This window comes from Cimex lectularius, unplaced genomic scaffold (assembly GCF_000648675.2).
Source record: "Cimex lectularius strain Harlan isolate CLEC.00 unplaced genomic scaffold, Clec_2.1 scaffold128, whole genome shotgun sequence".
NCBI lineage: Eukaryota > Metazoa > Arthropoda > Insecta > Hemiptera > Cimicidae > Cimex > Cimex lectularius.
Genome location: NW_019392876.1, coordinates 652648 through 677650, shown reverse-complemented (window position 1 = coordinate 677650; position 25003 = coordinate 652648). Strand labels below are relative to the sequence as shown.

General features: G+C 35.1%; 1 protein-coding gene and 1 pseudogene across 1 annotated transcript in view; one reads left to right on the top strand and one right to left on the bottom strand.

The window, feature by feature from the left end:
• The first annotated feature begins 1027 nt into the window (after positions 1-1027).
• LOC106664079 (ETS translocation variant 1-like) overlaps positions 1028-25003 on the top strand; it is a 44800-nt gene continuing 20824 nt past the window's right edge. The window contains exons 1-3 of the mRNA XM_024228972.1: positions 1028-1090; positions 8825-8881; positions 21958-22017. Coding sequence (XP_024084740.1) covers positions 8827-8881; positions 21958-22017 — 115 coding nt within the window. The 5' untranslated portion in view covers positions 1028-1090; positions 8825-8826. The remainder of the gene's footprint in view (positions 1091-8824; positions 8882-21957; positions 22018-25003) is intronic.
• On the bottom strand, positions 22565-22608 carry LOC112127672 (annotated as a pseudogene).

Here is a 25003-nt window from a genome sequence, read left to right as displayed (position 1 = left end):
ACATATACCCCGTTCATCAGGACTTTTGGAAAATTAGCCTTGCCTCTGCACTTTTATATTTAACCATAATATACAAGGTGATATCAATCACATTCATATATTCACAATTTTCTTACAAAAATGGCTTTAAGTACAAAGAAAATAAAGAAAAATAAAATGCTGCGATGATAATATATAGCACCAGATATTTGTTGTATTGGGTTGTCCGGAAAATAATGCAGGATTTTGGTATTAAACAAAAAAAAAGAAACTAGTTACTTTAAAGCAATGTTCTTTAATCAANATGAGTAATCCTGTAAACGTAAACAGAATATTTTATATAGATTTTTTTTAATGAAAACTTAAAATCCTGCATTATTTTCCGGACAACCCGATATATTTTATTATTGAAATTCAGACGATGAAATATTTTGTTCATTTGTGCTGCTTGTTGAAAAACGTTTTTTTTTTTGCCGGTTTCGTAGTAAATTACCGACCAAAGGTAACAAAAAGCTGCCAGAGATTCAGTCCGCTGCAGATATTAATTAGCCCATTAGGAGAATCACTCGGGTTTTTCTCGTTTGTATCTTTAGATTGCAGCTTCCTGAACAAAAGAGGATTATAATTGTATTATGAAGTGATTTCTGAGGGTGTTTCAGCGGTTTAGACATGCAGAGTAATTGGGTTATCGACTCATCTTTGGACACTTTCCTCCAGTTAGTTGTCACTGAGGGTTGCGGTAGGAAATGCAGTCGTTCCGACCAGGAAACCCGACCAATGACAAGTTGGATCTTAAACGGAAATAGGGCCCACAGCTTTAGATTCCCTCCTCTCGCCACTACACGACCCCATTTTACTTTTTTTTCTCATTTCTATTAACTTACAATGGAATTTCATCTTTCCAATCGAAGAAACCAATCGAACGATTATTTCCCCTTTTATTGCCCGGTTGTGTTTGCAACTCGATAAACCGATTGGCCGTTATTATTGTTCTTGATTCTAAAACAAAATCTTTAATAGGCCTTTTCTCTTCTTCTGTTTCAGGTTTCGTCGGGCTACGCGGGGAGAGATGCTCATGCTTTTATATCACACCTGCACGACAGAAATAACGGTAAGAAGATAATATATACTAATATTAACAAAAGGTCAATCGTTCAGAAAAAGCTGTTCGGTTTTTTAATTATTTAAGAAAAATTACCAAGTATGAAATGCAAAGAACTAAGTCTGCAAAGAAACAAACACGACATCTAGAATGATCTAGACGCGGCCTTGGGGCATATCACCAGGACAGATCTCAGGGCCGTAGATATTTTTAATTGTCTGATCTTTATATGTGATATTTGTTATTTATTGAAACGAATGTAATTTATTAGCGCGGATGGAGGTGCTAATAACCAATTATCCCGAAAAAATATCGAGTGCTCTAGGTTAGTGTTAATGAATACGCGGATGTAATTTGTTAGCGTGAATGGAAGGATTTATCCCCCCGAAAAATATCAAGTACTTTGGGTTAGCGAGAACATAATTTATTAGCATGAATGGAAGGGTTTATCTCCAATCACTCCAAGGATATCGGATACTCTGAAATAGTGGGGATGTATTGTATTAGAGTGAATGGGTGCTATGGCAAATTTTAAATCAATTTAAGCTTAAGCGATATGTCTATGAGATTTAATATACAGCTTCCTTCAGTTAAATTAACCCTTTTTAATTTCATATTAACTCAATTAATTATACTTTTTATCTAAGGTCTTGGTTGAGATGAACAAGTTAGTGTCACGAGCAGGCTTCGAACCCATGACCTTCGCCTCGTGAAATAACTTTCTCATCTGAATCAAGAGCTCAATAAAAGTATAATTAATACGGCCATATATTGATTTCATATTAGCCTTTTTTAAATTCACCATAACTTTTTAAACTCAAATTAATCACTTTAAGTCCATATAACCCTATTTAATTTCAAATTTATTGTAACAAATATATTGTTAATTTCACAATAACCTTTGTTAACATAAATTAACCCATTTAATTCATGTTCAAAATTAAACATTTTAAATTTCAAATAATCTTTTTAAATTCTAAATTAACCTACTTTATTATAAATTTTTTTTCTAGTTTTTTGAATTTCAAATCAACACTTTTTAAAATTTCAAATTTAAAAAATTTATTTGTATGTAAAATAATTAATTTAAAGTAAAAAAGAAAAATTTAAGTTTAACAATTTCTTTTTTACTTTAAATTAATTATTTTACATACAAATAAATTTTTTAAATTTCACAATGACTATTTTTAAATGTCAAATGAACCTATTTTATTTTAAAATCAACGTTTTTTATTTCAAATGAACCCTTTTTAATATCAAATTAACCCTTTTTAAGTTCAAATTAACAATTTTTAATTTCACATTGTTTGTATGAATGTGATTTTTAATTAACCTATTTTAGTTCCAAACAAACCTTTTTTAAATCTAAATTAACCTTTTTGTAAATTTCACATTTTTTAAGTTCAAATTAACCATTTTGAAATCAAATTAACTATTTTTATTAAAAAAACAGATGGCATGCAATCTATGTAAAGTAAAAATGAAAAATAAAATTAAGTTCACTAATTTCGTGGTCCGCTTGACCAATTAATATATTACAATTAATTAAGGTTTTTAGTTGAGATAAAAAAGTCAATGGCACGAGCGAGATTCGAACCCACGATCTTCGGCTTGATACGCCGCTGCTCTACCACTTGAGCTATCGTGACCTCGATCCACTCGGACACAAAGCTCTCCGTGGCCATTTCATTTATCGTCGAGAATCCAACCCGATTACACGACATTTGAAAAATGGCAAAAAGGAGGGAAAATTCAAAAGGTGCGGTTGAGATGGGAAGTTAGTGTCCGAGTGGATCGAGGTTACGATAGCTCAAGTGGTAAAGTAGCGGCGTATCAAGCCGAAGATCGTGGGTTCGAATCCCGCTCGTGCCATTGACTTTTTATCTCAACTAAAAACCTTAATTAATTGAAATAAAATTCAGGATAAAAATAAAGAATTTCTTTTAATATCACATGAAAACAAATTATAATTACATTTAAAAGTTATGTAACATTAAATATAAAAACGAATGTTTCTTCTATTAATCAGACAGATTTTCTTAAAATATAAAATTAACTTTGTCTTCATTTGATTTTATTTTTTAATAAGAAGTTTGCTACATAATGTAGTAGGGCCATCGTGTTTCTCTTATTTAATAAGGGTGATATCAATGACGTATTCAATTACAGCAATTTCCTGTTTCATGTTATTTCCAAAATTTTGGAAGGAGCACTTCTCAAATGTTTTAAACCTTCGTAACTGAAAACTGCCCTGAGTAATAATAGCTTTCGGTGTTTAATTAATTTATCCTATTCAATATAGCCAATTTAAAGTTGTCCCAAAGAGGTCAAAATATCCCTTGCTTTGTTATAGACTTTTCGGAGGTTTTTGTCATAGTTAATCGTAGGGCAAAGATATTTAATTTGGGAATATCGTATAAATTCATTACTTACTTAACTGAGACTCGAAAATGTACATAAATATTACATGCTCTTGAAAGGGAGTATATTTCAGCATTGAATATAGATATAGATGATATTATATTCGACAAAGATTATTCGGAATCCTGTGGCCCTTTAACTGCCAATTTTCACGAAATATATCTGTCACTACTACAATCCCATCGGGGTCGATGGCAAGGGATGATTTGGGGATGTCGTTCAAACTACTTAGATGAGAAATCAACAGGTGTGTAAATAACCTATTTGTATATTTTGACCAATTTCTCGAGTTTTATAATATTGTCCTTTCTGAAAAGACCGTCGCAAAAACTAATGGTAGTACTACCAAATCTAAAAATCATCGGTTGGAGGTTAAAAAGAGTCAGCCTCTTTATATCCTTACGCAATATCCAATATTGGCCTATTGTGCGATTCCCGTGCTCATCTTTGTGCTCTGGAAAAGCCTTAAGCTTAATGAAATAAGTCTTTAGTTCAATGGGAATATCTCCAGGGCAGAGGCATGGGAAAAAGTGGATACAAGAACCACAGAAACTAACAGCATAACTATTAAACCTACGACATGTGACTAGAACAGTGAGACTTCTGACTTGATACTGCAGATTCTGGAGGAGCAGTACAAGTATCAGATATTGACAGGAAAAATAAGAAACAACGGAACATATTCTCTGTTGGCTTCAACGCCTACTCAGGTTGAGAGGAAATACCAAAGTCTGAAGGATACATAAATTTAGTAAAAAGCCTTCTAAACAAACTAGACAATGATGGTAAGGTCGTAAAGCCGATTCCTAGTAACCAAAAAGTAAACCTTCGTCCGACTATAGTGGTTTGGGACCATCGTACGTTTTGATCTATTAGTTCATTTCTGGTTTGATCTTGTGTAATTATTGGGATACTTTATTGACGTATGACTTTAATTTTCCATGAAGTTTGACCTTTTAAAGGTAAACATGATAAACGATTGTTCTTGTTGCTAATGTACAGGTTTCTACTCTTTTACTACGACCAAGGGACAGGTTCATCGCAGCAGAAAAGTCTCAAATTTCAAATTCTTTGGTTATGGTGTTTGATGCTTTACATATATTGTGTTATCCGGAAAATAATGCAGGTTATCATGTTTTCTTTCGATTCACCCTCTATACAATAAACTGTTTACGTTTGATGGATTATTCTTTGGTATGAATGTCAACAGTTTTTTTATCTTTTTCCTAACTAAAATGTTTATTTGTCTCAGTATTTTCGTTTTATGAGTTTAAAGTCGGTCGGGACGGTGTCCAAACGGCCAGAAACTGAAACGAAGTCTCTCGGGCGATGGCAGTGTGAGCGAGATGGTTTGAAAAATTTCAAGAGAGAGCCTTGAAGACAAAGAAGGTCTTGGGAGGATTTCTTCCAGGTTGATGATGTTCTGCGCGCTTTGGTGGAAGAAAATCCCACAGCAACTGTTCGAGAACTTGCAAATCGATCTTGGTGGGCTTCATTTGGGCTGTTTTTCTAGAGATTCTTGAATCCTGGCGAAACAATCAATGCCGAATTTTGAAGCAATTCACCAGAAATTGGCATTATTGAAGCCATGCTCGACACCATGTCTTACACGTGACAACACGAAAACTGCTGGATCTTGGTTATGAAGTTCTGCCTCACCCTACTTATTTTCCAGACCTCTCGCCTACCGACTACCATTTTTTCAAACAACTAGACAACGTTTTACAGCATCAAAAATTTATTGATCAAAATTCGTTAGAAAATGCGTTTGCAGAATTTCTTAATAATAAAGGCACAAAATTCTATTCAGAGGGTATAGAGAAGTTGCCACCACGTAGGGAGAAGTGTATTGATGGGTATTTGAAGTAATGGATGGTATTTTATAACCATAAAGCTGCATTATTTTCCGGATAACCGAATAATAATAATAATCAGTGGAGAATGTTAAACATTTATCAGGTTTGTTTTATGAAAGGTCTTGGTTGAGATGAAAAAGTCAGCGTCACGAGCGGGATTCGAACCCACGACCTTCGGCTCAATACGCCGCTGTTCTAACCACTTGAGCTATCGTGACCTCGATCCACTTGGACACAAACTCCCCATCTCAACCTACAACCTGTCGAATTTTCCCTCTTTTTGCCATATTTTCAAATGTCGTGTAATCAGGATTCGATTCTCAGCGACGTATGAAGTGGCCACGAGGAGCTGTTAGTGAAGTGATACTTCTTTTACTTATTAAATCCATTATGTTTAATGGTCTAATGACCAAATTACTTCTTTCAATAAATTATTCTTTTTATGCAAGGTCTTGGTTGAGATGAAAAAGTCAGTGTCGCGAGCGAGATTCATCTCAACCAAGACCTTACATAAACAGAATAATTAATTGAAAAAAGTAATTTGGTCAATGAGACCACTAAACAAATTGAATTTATCAATCATTTAATTCGTGAATTCCCCTAATTTCGCCGTTTTTTTTGCACCCTCGAAAATCACGAGATTGCAGTTCCGGGACATACTATTAACCGAGCTGAATCTATCATCAGAGGCCAAGGTAACAGTTCAGAAGTACAGAAATTGTTCTCGGCTAGGTTCAGTATAATCGAAAAGTAAAACAGCCCCAGTAACAGAGTTGACAGTGATATATAGATATTACTTAATTATGATTAAAACCTCGATCGATAGATGTTCCTCTGAATCATCCTCCATTTAGAGGAATCGATGACTGATTAAAAATGGGAATATTTCATTATCCCCTGTTTCACTTTAACAATTATCTTATTGCCCTATTCTTTTTTCTTCTTTTTGTAGCCAGACGTGTTGCGGATCTTCAGAATTCACTGACGCTATTCTTTTATCCTTCAATTTTATGTAATTTCTAATAATATTTGAAGAAATATTTCCGTGCCAATTTTACAAATCATGGTAATTCATTGAAGAATAATTATGATTTGAAAAACGAGGATTATAGAAAGGATCGGGAAGAAAGTAGTTGTCCGTGTGGATTAGAGTGGGATTAGAAGTTAGCTATTTTTTGCGTTATTAATGGTCGTTATAAATGGTTCGGTAAGATGGATGTAAGGATTCGCGATTGAAAGGTCTGGATCCTGTGGATATTGGAAGGTTTGGTTGAACGCCAAATGTCCATTTGGTTTTAGTATTGAGTTGTACATGAGTGTTTTGTTGTCAAGGGAGAGTTTAAATCTGTTGTCTAGTATTCTTTTAAGTAACGGATATCTTCGGTTCTGTTCTGTCCTTTTGAGTCCCGTTTGATGATCCAAGATGAGTCGTTTGTCTAGTTTTACCCCTATATTTCTATGGAAGGGGGTAAGGTTATAATAGATTGGAGGTTATGTTTCTGAACTTTGTGCTATTTATTTGGATTCGCCATTTTTTGAACCGTTGGAAATGGAAGACACAGCTATTCTGGAGAGGTTCCGTGAGTTATAACGGGGTCGGAGTTAGAAATAGAATGACCGTGCGTATGTTAGGATAGTTGGGTCGGGACGGGCAGGGATATCAGCAATATATATATATATATAGACATACATAATCAGTACAGTAGTGCCGCAAGGACGCTACCCGGAGGTAAGGATGGGATAGTGTGTAAGGGTAGGATGCCCTTGAGTTTCCCGAGTAAAACCAGGTTCCAGGCTCGATCGATAGCCTTTTCGACATCGAGACACCCGAGACACCAACGTGAACAGTGGAATGGTGGCGCCTAAATTCACATTGATGTTCGGGGATTATATAAAATGATTCGAGGATGGGGTGTATTTGATTATAAGGGAGTTTTTCACGTAGTTTACCAAGAACAGGCAGTAAACTGATGAGGCAGTAGGGCCACAAGGTGGTGTGGTCTATTAGATTTATTGGGTGAACCATGGAAAATTTCCATGGCGACAGGATGTGAGTTGGACGGCGAGTTGCATTATAAAAGGTAGTTACGAAAACAATGGCGTTTTTGGAAGTTTTCAAAGATTGGAAGGGGTATTGAGATGAAATCCAAGAGCTTTTTTGAGAGGTTGGTTTTTATTTGCATATTTTACGTCAGAAGACGTAAAAGTTCTAAAGAGACTGTAAAGGTAGCGAAATGTGAAGCTCTTGTGATAGGGATTCTTGAAGTTGGACGTCGTGTATTGGCAACACATTCACCTACTAGAAACTCCCAATGAAATGTGACGTCCCCAGCCATGAAAAAACTCTTCAAATAGCGTCAATGTTATTTAACACTACTAACCCTTTAGGGCTCAATATGACCAATGCTGTCTCATAGAGACAATTTTAACAATAGTTAAGGTTTTTAGTTGAGATAAAAAAGTCAGTGGCACGAGCGGGATTTGAACCCACGATCTTCGGCTAGATACGCCGCTGCTCTACTACTTGAGCTATCGTGACCTCGATCCACTCGGACACCGAAAAATGGCAAAAAGGAGGGATAATTCAAAAGGTGGGGTTGAGATGGGAAGTTGGTGTCCGAGTGGATCGAGGTCACGATAGCTCAAGTAGTAGAACAGCGGCGTATCTAGCCGAAGATCGTGGATTCGAATCCCGCTCGTGCCATTGACTTTTTATCTCAACTAAAAACCTTAATTAATTGTAATGTATTAATTGGTCAAGCGGACCACGAAATTAGTGAATTTAACAATAGTGTTAAGGTTAGCTGGGAAAGAGAGTTTCGGGAGGTCGCAGTGTTGAACATACAGTTCTTCCGGCCTTCTAATATTATTAAATAATAAGGATAGGTAGTGATATGGATTTGATGGAACACGGGGGTACCGCAGAGTGCTGTGTTGAGGACGATCCTCTTCCTACTTTATATCAATGGTATGCTATGAGAACTTAAGTGTTACAATGGAAGAGGCAACTGCTATGGTTTGTGATAAACCACAATCTGTCTGTTCTGTACACTATGTAATTGCATAAAGATATTTTAAAAAATTCCTATAATAATAATTTATTTACTTTAAAATTATTGTATAACTAAAACCTTTTCTTCTTCTAGGATGTATATTTTGGGTTAAAAAAAACACATATATATGCATATACAAACTGTACATCAATTTGAATTGTTTTTGATGGTAGCTCTTAAACAGAACTATTATTTCATGGTTCTTATAGTTATTGTGCTAAACAACATTTTTATTTAACAAAAAAGTAGTATTTTCTCGTTGAATAAAACTTTATTGTTAAGATAGGTGATTGGTTGATTTTTCCATCTTTTGGTTTTTGAAATGGACAGATTATATGTCGGTTTTCGGTCAATTGACTTGGTTTTGCGTTACAAATATAATGCATGTTCATGTTCTTTTTTTTATTTTTCAGGAATGGTAGCATACCATCCATCGAGAACAAATATACAAGAACCATGGTACCAAGACGGTAAGTCAATCTTTTATATAGATCAATATTTATCAATTTCTATACCGACATCCTTCCCCACCCCTTCAAAATCCAACGTATATAAACACGAAATAGCAAAATCTCACTGGCATTCTCGACATGACACGCAAGAATGGCACAATTACACAGAAGACAAACACTTTGAGCCCTGAAGATGATCTCAATAAAGATCGAAACGTTGGCACGATAAAGAAAATGNTATATATATATATACTTAAACACTGACACTACGGCCAGTGAGAAACCAGCCCAGTTTTTTTTATCGTCGGGTTAAGGAGAGGAGGTCTCGGGGCTATCGTCTAGACGACGTGGAGGATTCTCATGGTAAAGGGCTTGTAGGATTAGAAGCATTAAGATTTGTAAGCAGTAGGATTAGGATGGGTTGAAAGATTGAAGTGAGACTTAAGGAAACGAGAACGGATTAATTCTTTGACGAAGGTTCTCGTGGATAGTGAGGTCGGAGACAAACTAAGAAGTTTCAGCATTCTTCTGAGGATTTTTGATTGGAATGGTTCGTTGGACCTTATATGACTTGTGGTGCCCTACAGTTCCGCTCCGAATGTCCGAATTGATCGAAGTAAAGTCTTGAAAAAGTTAGTTTAACGTTGACGGACAAGATAGATATATGTTCTACAAGTCTTCATAGTTGTTCAAATTGTCTATTTAGGTTTTGCCGCTTGAGTTTTGTGTGAAGAATCAACGTCAGTCTACCGTCTATGTATTTTACTTGTGTACGTGTCGGTTTTACTGGTAACGAATAGGCAGGGACGTTAGTTTAACGTGAACGTGATTGGGGTGCATTTATCCTCGTTCAGTTTCATTTTTCATGTTTTAGACAACACTTTAATGAGCCCAAGTTGCTCCTAGATGTTGAAGGTGGCTTGGGTAGGGTTGGAGTTGAAAGCTAAAATTACAGTATCGACCGCGTAGGTTGTAGGATGGTGTTGGGATAGCAGGTCAGCAGTATAAATGGTATGTAGGATGGGACCAAGATTCTCTCTTGTGGGATGCCGGCCTGGATCGGTCTTGTGAATCGGACCTGCTTTAGTTTGAAGAGAATTCCCGGGTACCAGCCTCTGGTCAAAAGCTTTAGACATGTCTAAGAACATACCCAAGTTATATTTTAAACCAGAGGAAATAGTGCCGTCTTGAAACGTTGCCAGGAATGACTAGGACGGAAACCAAATTGGAGTCAGCAAGAAATTTGACTAGGTCTGTAAAAGGACATGTGGCGGGGAGGTTTCTGGGGTTTTAATACGAGATAATGGAATGTTCATAGTAGGGGAAAGTGAGAAGTTCATACTGAACTGAAATTGAATACTAAATGATGCCAAAACAAAACTATAGCCTTCTGTGGGAAGTATCGAAGTATTATAGGAGTTATCAGATCGTGTCCGGTGTTTTTTTTGGGGGGGGGGATTGTGAATAAAGAACTTTACTTCTTCTTATATTCTTATATGCATATAAAGTGGTCAACAACAATGGAAGGTTGTTTAAAGACAACTAGATTCGACTACTAACGAGGATTTCACTATATGACATCTGTAAGCCTGATAACGTACCTTTTAAGACGACGATTATATGTTAAATAAATGTCAGCAGCAATTTTTGAAAACTCTGGGAATTAATCAAAAGCGGATTATATCTTAGATTATATGGATGTTTAACATCCCTTTGGGGTTATTACCCCCTCTGGTATGGTTGTTAACTAGAGAATGACTCCGGCACAAAAGTGAAGCATAGGTTAAACAGAAACATTTATAATTGATGGTGTTGATGTCGGATGGATTAAAAGGCTCCCTGATATCGGAAGGGCGTTCGGTCCCTGGAATTAAATATTTGCGCTCCCTAAAAGCCTACAAACCCCACCTTATCGGTCTATTTAAATCATTAAACGACGTGTGCCATACAAAATCTATTAACGTTTTTTTCCCTTGTTCCACGTTTTTTTAAATAATTTTTATCGGCCTCATTTCAACTGAAAACCAAGCTTGGATAAATGGCTGTGATTCCTTCGTATTATATTTTCTCATTTGTCATCGATTGATTCAATCCATCTTCACCTGTAGGTCACTGTGACCTATCATTAACGACATTCATAATGCTTTTTGCAAATAGTTCAACGAAATTTCTGAACATAGAAAGGTGAAGAGAGTAATGGTGTGACCTCCTGACTCGACCCCGCTATCCAACCAACCAAACTTTCGGATAAGCTACGTAGATCACCTAATTGAGAATAGACATAAGCAGTTGGCAAATCCTTTCTTCGAGAAAAAAGGAAAGTCTCAAGATGCGGTCACGAACATCGCTGGCTGTCAAATTCAATTTTAACGTTGTTACGGAGCGACGTAGCAAAGTAGAGTAAAAATTTTTTGTAACAACAGCCAAGCTAGATAGACAGATAGATAGAGTGAAAGAGAAAAAGAGAGAGAGAGAGAGAGAGAGAGAGACAGAGAAAGTGAAGAAAAAGTAAAAAAAAGTAAAAGTAAAAGTGAAAGTAAAGAGAGAGAGATTGGTGGTTTTATTTTTTCACGCAAAGATATGTCTCTTGTTCTTCTCTTACACTGAAGCTGATTTAGAGTGAGAGAGAAAGAGAGAGAGAGAGAGTGAGACAGACAGAGGAGAGAGAGAGAGAGAGAACAAAAAGAGTATGAGAGAGAAATACATAAAGAGAAAGAGAGAGAGAGCAAAGAGGGAGAGGGAGAGAGAGAGAGAGAGAGAGAGAAAAAGAAATAAAGGTAGAGAGGGAGTGTGTGTGAAAGAAAGAAATAGATAAATAGAAAATGAAATAAATAAAAATTGATTGAGGGTCAAATTTTTTCACGCCAAGTTAGGACTTTTGAACCAGTCTTGGAATGAAGATAAGTTAGAAAGAGAGAGAGAGAGAGAGAGAGAGAGTGTGTGTGAAAGGAAGAAAAAAGAAAAGAAGGAGATAGATAAATAAAAAGTGACAGAAATAAAAATTGATTCATGATTAAATTTTTTCACGCCAATTAGGACTTTTGAACCAGTCTTGGAATGAAGATGAGTTAGAAAGAGACAGAGAGAGAGAGAGAGAGAGAGAGAGAGAGAGAGAGAGAGTGAAATAGAGAGAGAGAGAGAGTGTGTGTGAAAGGAAGAAAAAGGAAAAGAAAGAGATAGATAAATAAAAAGGGACATAAATAAAAATTGATTCATGATTAAATTTTTTCACGCCCATTAGGACTTTTGGATCAGACTTGGAATAAAGGTGAGTTAGAAAGAGAGAGAAAGAAAGAGTAAAAAAGTGAAAGAGAGAGAGAGAGAGAGAGAGAGAAAAAGAAATAGAGGGAGAGAGGGAGTGTGTGAAAAAGAAAGAGATAGATAAATAGAAAATGAAAGAAATAAAAATTGATTGAGAGGACTTTTGAACCAGTCTGGGAATGAAGATGAGTTAGAAAGAGAGAGAGAGAGAGAGAGAGAGAGAGAGTGAAATAGAGAGAGAGAGAGAGAGAGTGTGTGAAAGGAAGAAAAGAGATAGATAAATAAAAAGTGACAGAAATAAAAATTGATTCATGATTAAATTTTTTCACGCCAATTAGGCATTTTGGATCAGTCTTGGAATAAAGGTGAGTTAGAAAGAGAGAGAAAGAAAGAGTAAAATAGTGAAGAGAGAGAAAGAGAGAGAGTGTGTGTGTGAAAGAAAGAAAAAAAAGAGAAAGAGATAGTTAAATAAAAAGTAACAGAAATACAAATTGATTGATGATTAAATTTTTTCACGCAATTAAGACTTTTGGATCAGTCTTGGAATAAAGGTGAGTTAGAAACAGAGAGAAAAAGAGTGAAAGAAAGATAGAGAGAGAGAGAGAGAGTGTGTGTGTGTGTGTGTGAAAGAAAGAAAAAAGAGCAATAAAGAGATAAATACAAAGAGAAATAGATAAAGATTTATTGGTAGAAAGAGACAGAGAAATCGCTGCAGCTTTGTGGCTTATCGTACTTTTCCTATTTGCTTAAGGTCAACGTGCGATTATTTAGTTCCATATTGACCCTTAATTAGATTAGTTATTTACTTAGAGTATGTAATGCAGTGAATGGTTTACTGGAAGAGTGTTTTAAATGTTGTCTCCGTAAAAAAACCGAGGAGTCTGAGACGATTTTTCGGTGAATAAAGCATAGACGTTCCTCGCCTGCTTTTCCATTTTTTAGAATTAAATGGTTGCTTAATTGCTATTCTCTGAGTGAGTGCATTTATTTGCGCAAATGCAAGGTGCGAGAGGATCAAGGGTTGAATATATAGTACTACATCGAACTTTACATATTTTTGACAAAATAATTATCAACAAATAGTATGTCACTATTTTATATTTGGGTCATACTTATGATTTTGATAAACGTAAACTAGGTCAAGATTTATTTAATTAAATCTTCTTTAATTCAAAATTATTTAAAAATTTATTTTTTCAAGGCAATCGTAGTCATAGTATTGTTATTTTTCGTGAAACCTTTCAGTGCGACACAATAAAAACGTTAGCTTTACCTTGCTCGGCGGCAATGGATCAATAAGCATTGGGGCAACTGTCAAAAGAGAGCAAAAACGTTTTTACCGGCTTCAAATCAAGTTGAAACTTTGTTCGGTATGTTGAAAAAATCCGTTGAATTTTTATTGGGCTTTTGGTTTAAAGACGTCGTTTATTCATGACAACGGCGAAACTGGGCGGACCAGGAACGAAGGAACAATTGATAATTATTACTCAAGATATTTTTCTCATTTGTTTTAAATAACCCTCCACATTCCGTCGATAGAAGATCCTTCAAGTTGCTTGGCTTCAAATCTCGCATTACTTATAATTTTGATAATATTATAGCTTTTGGTAGGCAGGAATGATTGGAAACAACCTAACAAAAATTTTCTGCCGAATTGAAAAAACAATTCTTTTTTTTTTGTGTGTGAAAATCGTCTCTCCACTAGTGTAAACTTGAAGTTTCGGTCTGACCGCGGTGGTGAGTAGGGGTCAAACAAAACAAAGTTGTGTGATGAAAAGCCCCTCCCAGTGAATGACTGTGTGTGAAGGATGGGCTAACAACCCCCAGAGCTCAATTAGTTGGATGTGGTCGTACCATTATTGTGATTAGCCCTCTTGTACAAAGGTGTCAGCCTACAATGCCTCCACTCGCCTTCTTCCCCGACCTCAATTAAAGTATCAGCGCAGGAAAGTGAAAACTGAAAACATTTTGCCGGTTTTAATATGAAAACAGCACCATATCATTGTGTCTTATAACGTATACTTATTACAACCCTGTCTCAAAGTTCAAAAATATTTAAGGAAACCTAGCCACATTCCAAATCCCTGGAATTAAATAAAACTAATTGTAATTTGGATAACTTGTGTCGACTTCTGACAACGACCATAGGTGTTTAGGAACGTAAAGTCATCTTGGAAATTAGAGAACAGGCTAAGACAATGGCAATTGTCCGATGCTGTGTCCATATTGATCCATTTTCGTTCTGTAGACCAATAAAAATAATGGTCTATAGTGCCATCTGCATCAATCTAGTCTTCGTTAAACATAAGGCTCTATACTTCTTATCGCTCGTGTTCAGATACTTTTCATCTCATCGTGCATAGAACTTCGTACCAATTGAACATATCTTATTTCATTAAGCTTTTACCAGATCCCAAAGTTGAAGACTTCCGGTCCTTCAAGCATTTTCCTCTCAACCTTAATAGGTGTTCGCTTCAGCAGAGGACATCTCTGCTGTTTCTTCCTCTTCCTGAATTGTACAGGCTTGTTTACGGTGTCCCCAGTCTATATATACGCCTCTGGAGTCTGCAGTATGAAGTCAGCAATCCTACTAACATGTCCTAGGTTTAGCAGTCCTGCCGTAAGTTTCTGCGATGGTATGATGAAAGTTTTAGCATGTATCCGTCCTGGAATACATCCCTATTTCACTAAGACCTATTTTTAACCGATTGTCTGATAGATCTGTGCTCCTCTGTGCTGAGAGGGCCCAACGAAACGAACACTTATTCCTAACCCATTGGTTGGATCTACAGTTTGGGCAATTCGGCATGTCGCAAAGTGGCACAGGGCATTTATGACAGATATGTTCGTAAAGGCCGCCAAAACTCCTTTCCACCATCCACTCTATTAAGGAGGCAGGAGGGAGGTCGGTGGCCGCAACGGTTTAGGCGTTGACACGGCGCTCGTCACTGTAAGTTAAAGGTCCCGGGTTCGAATCCAGCGGCCCTGCATTTCAAAAACACCGGCACCCTGAAGCCTGAGGGTTTATATGACCTCTGCTGTTGCGAACCCTCGTTTAAAAAAAAATCGTGTATCGGTGTATGGAAGGTACTTTGGACAGTCACATTGTTGTAAAAAAATAAGATATTGTGTATCGTGTTTCAAAAACCGAACATTTTTGTGCTGGATTGCGTCTGTTAGCGTCCATCAAAAAGGTTTTTGCCAATATTTTGTTTTCTCGAAGAAAAGGAGATTTCCAAAAAAGGAAGACGTGTTTTATTTTTAATTAATCAAGATTTAATTTGTCTACTTTATTGCTCGTTTATTTGTAAGTCAGCGATTTTCTTTTCATTGTGACAAAATTATCACTAATCTTATTTTTATTGATTCATTCGTACTTCAATATAAGAAGTTTTTCCTTGTTTCTTATCTATCCATCCTTGGCCTAATTTATCGGGCTTCTCGTTGCCCCTGGACCCTAGTCCCCTATATTTCCTGGTACCCAAATGTTATTTTCCTTGATTTTTGACGGCGCCTTAATCAGTCCCAAATGTCCCTGGAGTTCACTATCTACATGATGAGTCCTAGACTGTCAAGGTTCTGGGGATGTCTATTGACCCATGATTCCTGGATTGTCATTGGAAGAAATGTCAAATCTAATTCCTAAAGTAACAGACTGAGGGAAAGAGATCACAGTTAATTCCGACTATAATAAGACCGAGTATAGGTCGAAGGTCTAGAATTCTCATAAACCTAGGGCAATATCCTACTTTCTCTCAGATATAGACTGTGGCGAATAATTGAAGAAATCTAAATAAAAAATATTTAAAAAACCTATTATCAAATTTCTTCTTGAGATCTGCCTGCTGGTCGACCTGACAGTTTATGATCTTCTTGACCTGCTTGATTTTACTTGTTTTTTTTCTCTGTCAGACCTAGTCGGTCAGGAAATAAGCAGAGCGAAGTCGAGACAAACCCACTTAAAATAGCGAGAAGCCCAAGCATCTGGCAGACCGAACCAGAAAATATAGGCGTACTTAAATTGGTGTATATTTATGTAACGGCCAACCTGCAGATTCATGGATAAATCTCACAGTTTGTGTGGACGGTTGTCCAAAACAACTTACAATTAGTCGTTTGGAAACGTAAAGCAAAAAGACACTGATACAGGAAGCAATGAGCAAATTCATCGGATAATTCAAGCCGTTCATGGTGGTTGGACCACACACAAAACTTCAGGAAGAGGCATATCCGAAAAGACCCTTAAAAGGGAAGCAGCTGGAACCAGAAGTGGCAAGCCCCCTTATAAGGTGTTACGATGATCGAGAAGGTGGAAACCCTTCTGATCGTTTGTCCGTTTATAGGACAATCATCACTTTACACATAAGATCCTTGTTTTCATAATATGATGAATTCATTATTAAAAAATGAAGAATAAAGAATTTTCTAGATGGACTAATGTTTCCATCGTAGCGAGAGTATGGTGTGTGATTGATATTTATCGATGAACTAACTTAGCGGAAGGATAGCGTGAAAAAGTGGCCACGGGCGACCTGATTTAAAATTAAATTAAATTAATTAATTAAATAAAATAGAATAAAATAAAAATAAAATAAATTAATTAAAATTAACTCTCTTTTATTTCAAATTAAAACTTTTTAACATAAAATCAGCACTTTGAATTCCAAATTAGCCCCTTTTAAAGGCAAATGAACCTGTGTTATTTCAAATGAACCATTTTTATTTTAAAATAACCGTTTTTAACTTCAAGTTAACTAATTTCATTTCAAATTACCCTTTTTGACATCAAATTAGCTTTTTTTAATTTCAAAGTAGCCCTGTTTATTTCAAATTAACCTTTTTTTTAAATTTCAAATTAACTCCTTTTAATGTCGAATGAACCATTTTTATTTCAAAATAACCGTTTTAAAATTTAATTTAACTATTTTTCATTTCAAATTACCCGTTTTAAGATCAAATTAGCATTTTTTAATTTTAAATAGCTTTTTTCTTTCAAATTAACCCTTTTTAATTTCAAATTATCCTCTTTAATGCCAAATGAACACTGTATTTCAAATGAACCATTTTTATTTCGTAATAACCGTTTTTAAATTGACGTTAACTATTTTTAATTTCCAATTACCCGTTTTGACATTAAATTAACCCTTTTTAATTTCAAAGTAACCCTTTTTATTTCTAATGAGCCTTTCTTAATTTCAAATTAACCATTTTTAAGTACAAAATGGAACTCATTTTTAACAACAAAATTTCTCTTTTTACTTTCAAATTAACTTTTTATTTCAAATTAACTTTTTTTTATTTAAAATTAATCCTTTTAAATTTCAAATTAACTCACTTTTGAATTAACCGTTTAACTTGAAATTAGCCCCTTTTCATTTAAAGTCAGCCCTTTCAAAGCATTAAACTAATTTATGAAATGACATGTACTTATAAGCATGCAAAATAAAATTCCTATAGATTTGAGAATTTTCGTCGAAATATAAAACAATTGGTCTTTAGACAGAAAATTAATTCAATTAAAAATACAAGTTTTGCAAAATTAAATATAAAATTAAAAGATTAAAAAAAATTTGTAGGCCTTTTTGTAAGGTGTTTTATTTAAATGTTTGTGTCTGTGTTTAAATAGGCCTATAAATAAAAAATTGCGTGTACAAAAAAAGAAGGATAGGAATAAAGAATGTTATTTTAACTTGAGAATTTTTTAAAATATAAACTGGATTTTTATATAATATGTCCCATAAAAATTAATTACTAATAAAAGTAAAAGTTATATTCAATTAAATATAAAAATGAAAGATCCTTTTATTAATTTGAGAATTTTTTAAAATATAAAAGGCCTAGTATCTAAAATGTCACAGCAAAAATTAATTAAAATTAAAATTAAAAGTTTTATAAAATTAAATATAAAAACAAATAATTCTACCATTATTAATACTAGATTTCATTAAAATATAAATAACTTGCTTTATAGACCAATTGTTTTATATTAAAAAAAAGGCAAATAGACAGTAATTTTATTTTACGTGCTTATATTTCACATCATCTAGGCTTTTAACGCTTTAACCCTTTATAGGTCAGAATTCCCCACGATTTTTTTCTAATTTTTTCTGCATAAACCTTCTATTTGGAGTCCAAGAAATAGGTTTCAATAGATTTTAAAATTATTTCGTATCTACTGCAGGTGCAATGAGGTGGTCGCTATACTTGCAACTGTCCACTATAGGCAGTTTTTCCCATTTTTTTTACTACACACTTCTGGCGATAAACCTTATTCCAAACAATAGTTTCATTGATAATAAATATAAAAAATTATAATAGATATTCATAAATTTATTGTAATGATAAGAATTCCTTTTTTTTATTCTTATATTAAAACTTACAAAACTTACTTAAACATAAAACTGGAACAGGAACTGAACCGGAATACGTTCCCCAAATTCGTAAATTTGGATGCTTTGGACATAGTTGTCGTCCTTTCATGTTTTTCCTGCTTTGTCCATAAACGTTTGGTGAAACAGCTAGTTTTTTCCGACTAGTAAATCCTCCGATTAGTTCAGTCGCTAGTTTTGATTTATGAGATGCGACATGGGATTTTATTCGGATAGGCCATCAGAAATGTTTTTTTATGTATGATATAATAGTTGACTTTGGCGGCATTAAGTAAATAAAAAATAGCCTCCATCCACCACCTAAGGCACCATGATAAATTATAACATTCAATAAGTTGATCCAATCGATCCACCCCTCCCACATACTTCTTATAATCCAAAATTCTGGGCAAGCAACTAGTTCAGTCGAACCATCTTTAGTTTTTATTTGTATTAGAATGGATTTGGAGGCGTCATGCATTGCACTAAGCACGGAAACTGATTTTCCACCCCAATCTATCCATTTCACAACAGAAAAATCTCCACTCTGAGCGAAATCGATTTCTCGCCTTTCCATCTCAAATTTTTGGTATAATGCTTTCTGTTGGGGCGTATATTACCAACAGAAAGCGTGTCGTTTTCTAATAATAAGTTGGACAAGGAAACGTCGGAAAAAATATCGTAAAATAAGGAATAACCCTTATTTTAATAGGGAGCTGATAAAGTCATTGCAACATTTTTACGTTGGGGTTCGGGCTTTTTCCCCTCCTTCCCACAGTAAACAGAAAGGTCTAACGCCGTTTGATGGGCTACATCGGCATGTACTACTGCTTGATGGATGACCTCCCCTTTAACCTAACCGTTGACTCATCTACGACAATGTACCAGCTAGGGTCAAACATTTTTGTTTAACCTTTCATTTAAACACGTGTAAGGCCTTATTTTACACAAAACGTCAAAGTCGGGAGTTTTGGTTGTTCAGTAGTATTATTCAATTGAATAAACCAAAAAATTGTCAAAAATCTTTTCAGGGTCATTATGTCCGAGATACGTTCCATAAGAAAGGTCATATAGGCGCCTTATTACTAGACATCAACAAAGCATTTGACTCAGTCTGGTACCTTGGACTAATATTCATATTTATCAAGATGGGCTTTCCGCAGTACTTAGTCAAGATCGTACCTCACCCGACGAAAGTTAGTAATATCAATTCAAGGCGTAGAATCACGGGTTGGTAATGTGGCTGCTGGTGTTCCACAAGTCTCTAAGGGACCTGATCTGTTCCTCATTTATATTAATGATATGCCTAATATCCCTGGCGTTGAACTGGCCATGTTCGCGGATGACACTGCGCTCTACACATCATCAAGGAAGGAAAGTGCTATAGTCAACCGATTCAGCATGGCAGCGGAGAGGACTATCAGGTACTTTACGAAGTGGAAAATAAGTGTGAAAAGGAGTACGTCTGAAGCCCTACTCTTGAAAGACGTCCAACTGTACACCTTAAAGTTTACCTTAATGGTGAACAAATTAACTGGTCTCCCTTAATGAGGTACCTCGGCTTTCGGCTAGATATTAAGTTAACGTTTACAGCCCACATCAATGAATTAATTCAAAAAGGAAAAAAAACACGTAAAAATACTTTTTCCACTCTTGTGTCGAGAGTCCCAGTTGAGCGTTCATAACAAGTTGCTCATCTACAGAACCATAGTAAGGCCAGTGTTGACATGCGCTGCTTGGGGCTTAACTTGCAACACTAATTATAACAAAGAACTCAAAATAAGTTCCTAAGGTTATACACTAACGGCCCTTTAGTAACCAAGATATATGAACTCCACACAAACTCCGGATTGCGCGAGTTCATAGAGACCAATTGCTTTTTGATAGATGTTCTGGTAACGCCATAAGTTCAAAATATCGGACAAAAACGTTCACCCAGAGCCAAACACAAAACCCTAAGGGACCTCAATGGGAGGCTCAAATATATTAACGCCTAACTTAGTTATTTAATTAATTAATTTATTTTATTTGTTTGTATATTATTTATTTATTTATTCATGTATTTATGTACCGATTTATTTATTTATGTGTGTGTGTGTGTGTGTGTGTGCATGTATGCATATATTATATANTGCGATTCTATTACATTTCATTATATTTTTATTTATTATTTATTTTATTTATTAAATAAACTAGGGACTCATACATAGACTTATTTATTCGTATCACAATAAGAAATATTACTCGTAGGGTTTTTTTTTAATTTCTCCCCAGTAGTGTAATATATATGACTACCAATGCCAACTAAGTTGCCAATTAATGCACTGTGCATACAATTGTATTTTTTTTTTTTTTTTAATTATGCCAGTGGACCATTACAAATGTAAACTCGAAAAGGTTAGTTGGAAGTTAAAAAGCGTTAATTTAAATTTAAAAAGGGTTAATTTGACCGAAAAAAGCAATTATAAGACTACAACTACTTCCCTGCATTTTTATGTTTTTAAGAAACCACCTAAAATTTGAAATCAATGTTATGCTTGATTCATTTTAAAGTAGTATTGCCCGAAAGCTCGTCAATAAAAAAAAATTAATTTAAAAAATCGAGGTTATATCAACCCTCGGGGTGCTGGTGTTTTTGCAAAAAAAAAGTTTGTAATTATGGCGGGTTCGAATGCTGGGCCGCTGGATTCGAACCCGGGATCTTTACCTTAGAGTAATGAGCCCCGTGTCAACGCCTAAACCGTTGCGGCCAACGACGCCCCCTTCACTTTATTATGAACTCATTTATGTTTAGTGGTCTAATTGACCATTTTAATATATTCTTTTTATGTAAGGTCTCAATTGAGATGAAAAAGTCAGCGTCACGAGCGGGGTTCGAACCCACGACCTTCGGCTCAATTTGAACATTAACATTTGAAAACTGGCAAAAAGTGGGAAAATTCGGAAGCTTAGAGGTTGAGACGGGAAGTTGGTGGATCGAAGTCACAATAGCTCAAGTGGTTTTTTTTTTAATTTTTTTTTTTAATTTTTTTTATTATTTTTTTATTGGCCTTATGATCTTGCATATTAGCCATAGTACGAATTCTTTTGTGTTCAAATTGGGGGTTATCGGGAAAAAAGGGCCAGAGGTGACGGTTGGAATCGAACCCACGACCGCGGCGTGAGAGTCTCTCATGCTAACCACTCGGCTACCGCGGTCCCCCAGCTCAAGTGGTTATTGGAGCAGTGGTTTATTGAGCCGAAGGTCTTGGGTTCGAATCCCGCTCGTGACGCTGACTTTTTCATCTCAACCAAGACCTTACGTGAAAAGAATATTTAATTTTATTATAAACCAACTATCAAAAAATTTTACAATTAATATCTAACTACAAAATTGTTATATCATTATTGTTGTGAAATTTTTAACATTTTCCTAATTAGAGGATCATTACGATCAAACTTTACGTATATTTTGATTTTTTCTAGGGAGTAGTTGTGAGACCGAGGAGTTTAACATGTTTCCTCAGATCGAATCGACAACACAGGGTAAGTTTTTTTACTATTCTCGGAAAATAACATAAATTAGACTTTCTAAATTAATGCATTAGTTAATTTATCGCCTGCTTTGCTATCTGATTGTTTTTACATTTTTACGCTTGCACCGTTGTGTCTAATACAAAATACAAATAAATCTAATACAAAAAAATCTAAAATCTAGTTTTTTACGAGATTCTATCTAATTTGTTATGAGATTTGTTATGTTGTGCAAAGATTTCAATAGCTAAAATTTCGGCTCGTAGATCGGGTGCCAATTCGTGCTTCGCCCCGTTCCAATATTTTGTCTGTATAACATAAAATTATAGGTTATTCACCTATTGTCTTGTCTATCCATTGCCCGTGAGCATAAATTTGATCTTGTTTGTTTCGGTGCATCCAACCTTCATTCCGTTTAGCCTATTAGTTTTTAAAAAATTTAATTTCGAGCAACGTGACCGTTGTTTATGCCGTAATTGAGTTGTAAAATTTTTCATCATTAAATTATGTATGTAATACTTTTTTCTTTTACTTTACAGACTCATCAATGAGTCCCTCTCCACGGAAATCTTTAGTAAAAGGCGAAAGATTTATTCGTTATGACTTTTTTCTTTATATATAAGAATTTCGTGTACGTCGATTTTCGATGTAAAAATCTTACCGATAGGATAAATAATTCATGTCTGTTAATGGTTGGCCCAAGGGAGATTTGAACGTTTTTCTGTTCATCGGTTGAAAAAAACATGTTCATAAAAGCCAAACATTTATATCAATATTTCGAGCGTATGACATTTTGCAATGATGCAAACGTATTCCTTTTACTCTACTCCTTACTCGGCCCACCCCTTGTCGTACTGTCATTTCCCAAAAGCGCCCCTCTTTCTACATCTAATCTCTGGCCTCGTATCACCCCCGTGTGATCCGAATGTCAATCAAATTCAGCCGCGGCCTCCTTTTTCCTTCTCTGATTGCGATTTCGGCTTTAACGACCCACCAAAGAACGACCACTTTGTGGCCTGGCACGGCTTAAAATCATTTTTCAAAATTGATCTTCCCCTCTCTCAAGCGTGAGTTTACGACCCGAACTATGCCGCGGGTTTATTGAAAAAAATGAGACTCGGTTTCACAGCAGGTAATTTCTGCGCCAGTTTCTCATAAAATTTAACTTTTAAAAAACTAAATGTATTTATCGTAATCATATTGTATCACACAACTTTTTTTTTCTGAAGCTTTTTCTGAAGCTTCCCGTTTTACATTATATCCGGAACTTGATCATTGGGCTGGCATATGCAGCCTGATTGCGGACCGGTCGTGTGGTCTATCGCTTAGAGAGCTCCGCTGGCTATTTAAATTGAGGTGCGAGTTGCTATTCTTAAATTACACTCCATGGATGGAAAAAGTAGTTGAATTGTGCCCTCTGTGTAATTCCAGAGCGGTGGAAAACACATTTCATTTTGTCGCCGAATGTTCGATTCTGGCTGAGATTCGCGACGAGGCTGACCAGACTCGCGCTCATAGCAATGTTAAATGATGGCCGTCTGTGTCGTCCTCTCATCAGATTTGCTTTGCATGCTTGGACTTACAGATTCGAGCTAGTCCAACACTTTAATTATTAATGTTTTACAATATCTCTTTATTTTGTTAGCTTTTATTATTACTATTTCTTCGATTTTCTTTTCTAGTATTGCTTTATTTTTATTGTTTTTGATTTATACATTTATTTTTTATTTTATTTAATTTAATCGCAGTATTTTATAGTATGTTCATAGATTAATTTAATTTAATTATTTCATGTATTTTTATTATTATTATTCTGTGTTTGCTCATATCAGCTCCGGCTGACGGACTGCTGTCCATGCTGTAAAGTATTTTGTAACATATTTTGAGTTTGTTGTATTCCATGTACATAAATACTATTATTTATTCATTCATTCATTGTATCACACAAATATATATATATATATATATATGTTTTGTAGGAAAATAACCTCTTCTCTCTGTTTCTTCCTCACCCTCTATCTCTCGCTTTCTCTCTCTCTCTCTCACTTTCTCTCTCTCTCTCTCTCTCTCTCTCTAACGCTCTCTCTTTTCTCTCTCTCACTCTCTCTTTTCTCTCTCTCACTCTCTCTCTTCTCTCTCTCTCTCTCACTCTCACTCTCACTCTCTCTCTTTTCTCTTTCTCTTCTCTCTCTCTCTCACTCTCACTCTCTCTCTCTCACTCTCACTCTCTCTCTTTTCTCTCACTCTCTCTCTTTTCTCTCTCTCACCTCTCTTTTCTCTCTCTCTTCTCTCTCTCTCTCTCTCTCTATCTATCTATCTATCTATCTATCTCTCTCTCTGTTAAATATAATGTCAAAATCAGTGTGTACAGTAATAAATAGTATATCATCTAAATCTATAGGCCCCGATCAAATATCTATGCTTTGTTAAAACTAATCAATTCTGAGTTGTGTATTGAGTTATATTTATAACTATTCATTGCAATTAGGAATTTATCCTGAAAAATGGAAACAATCTTTCATAGACCCTTTAATTAAACAGACACCTCCAGTTGATTGCTCCTCATACAGACCTATAAATATAATCTGTTGATTAGGTAAAATATTTGATAAATTGGTTTTTCAGCAAATTTATTCTTATCTTGAAATAAATAACTTAATTAATGAACATAATGAATGGTTATAGATCAGCAGTACAGAAACAGCATTAATAATGCTAACCCAAGAAATGAGACAAAATATTGATGACAGCAATCTAACAATTATGGTGCGTGTTGATTTTAGCCATACATTGTATATACATATATATATATATATATATATATATATATATTGGGTTGTCCGGAAAATAATGCAGGATTTTAAGTTTTCATTAAAAAAAATCTATATAAAATATTCTGTTTACGTTTACAGGATTACTCATTTGTATGAATGTCAACACTTATTAATCCTCTTCCAAATGATATTGTTTGTTTACCTCTGTAGCATTCCGCTACTTG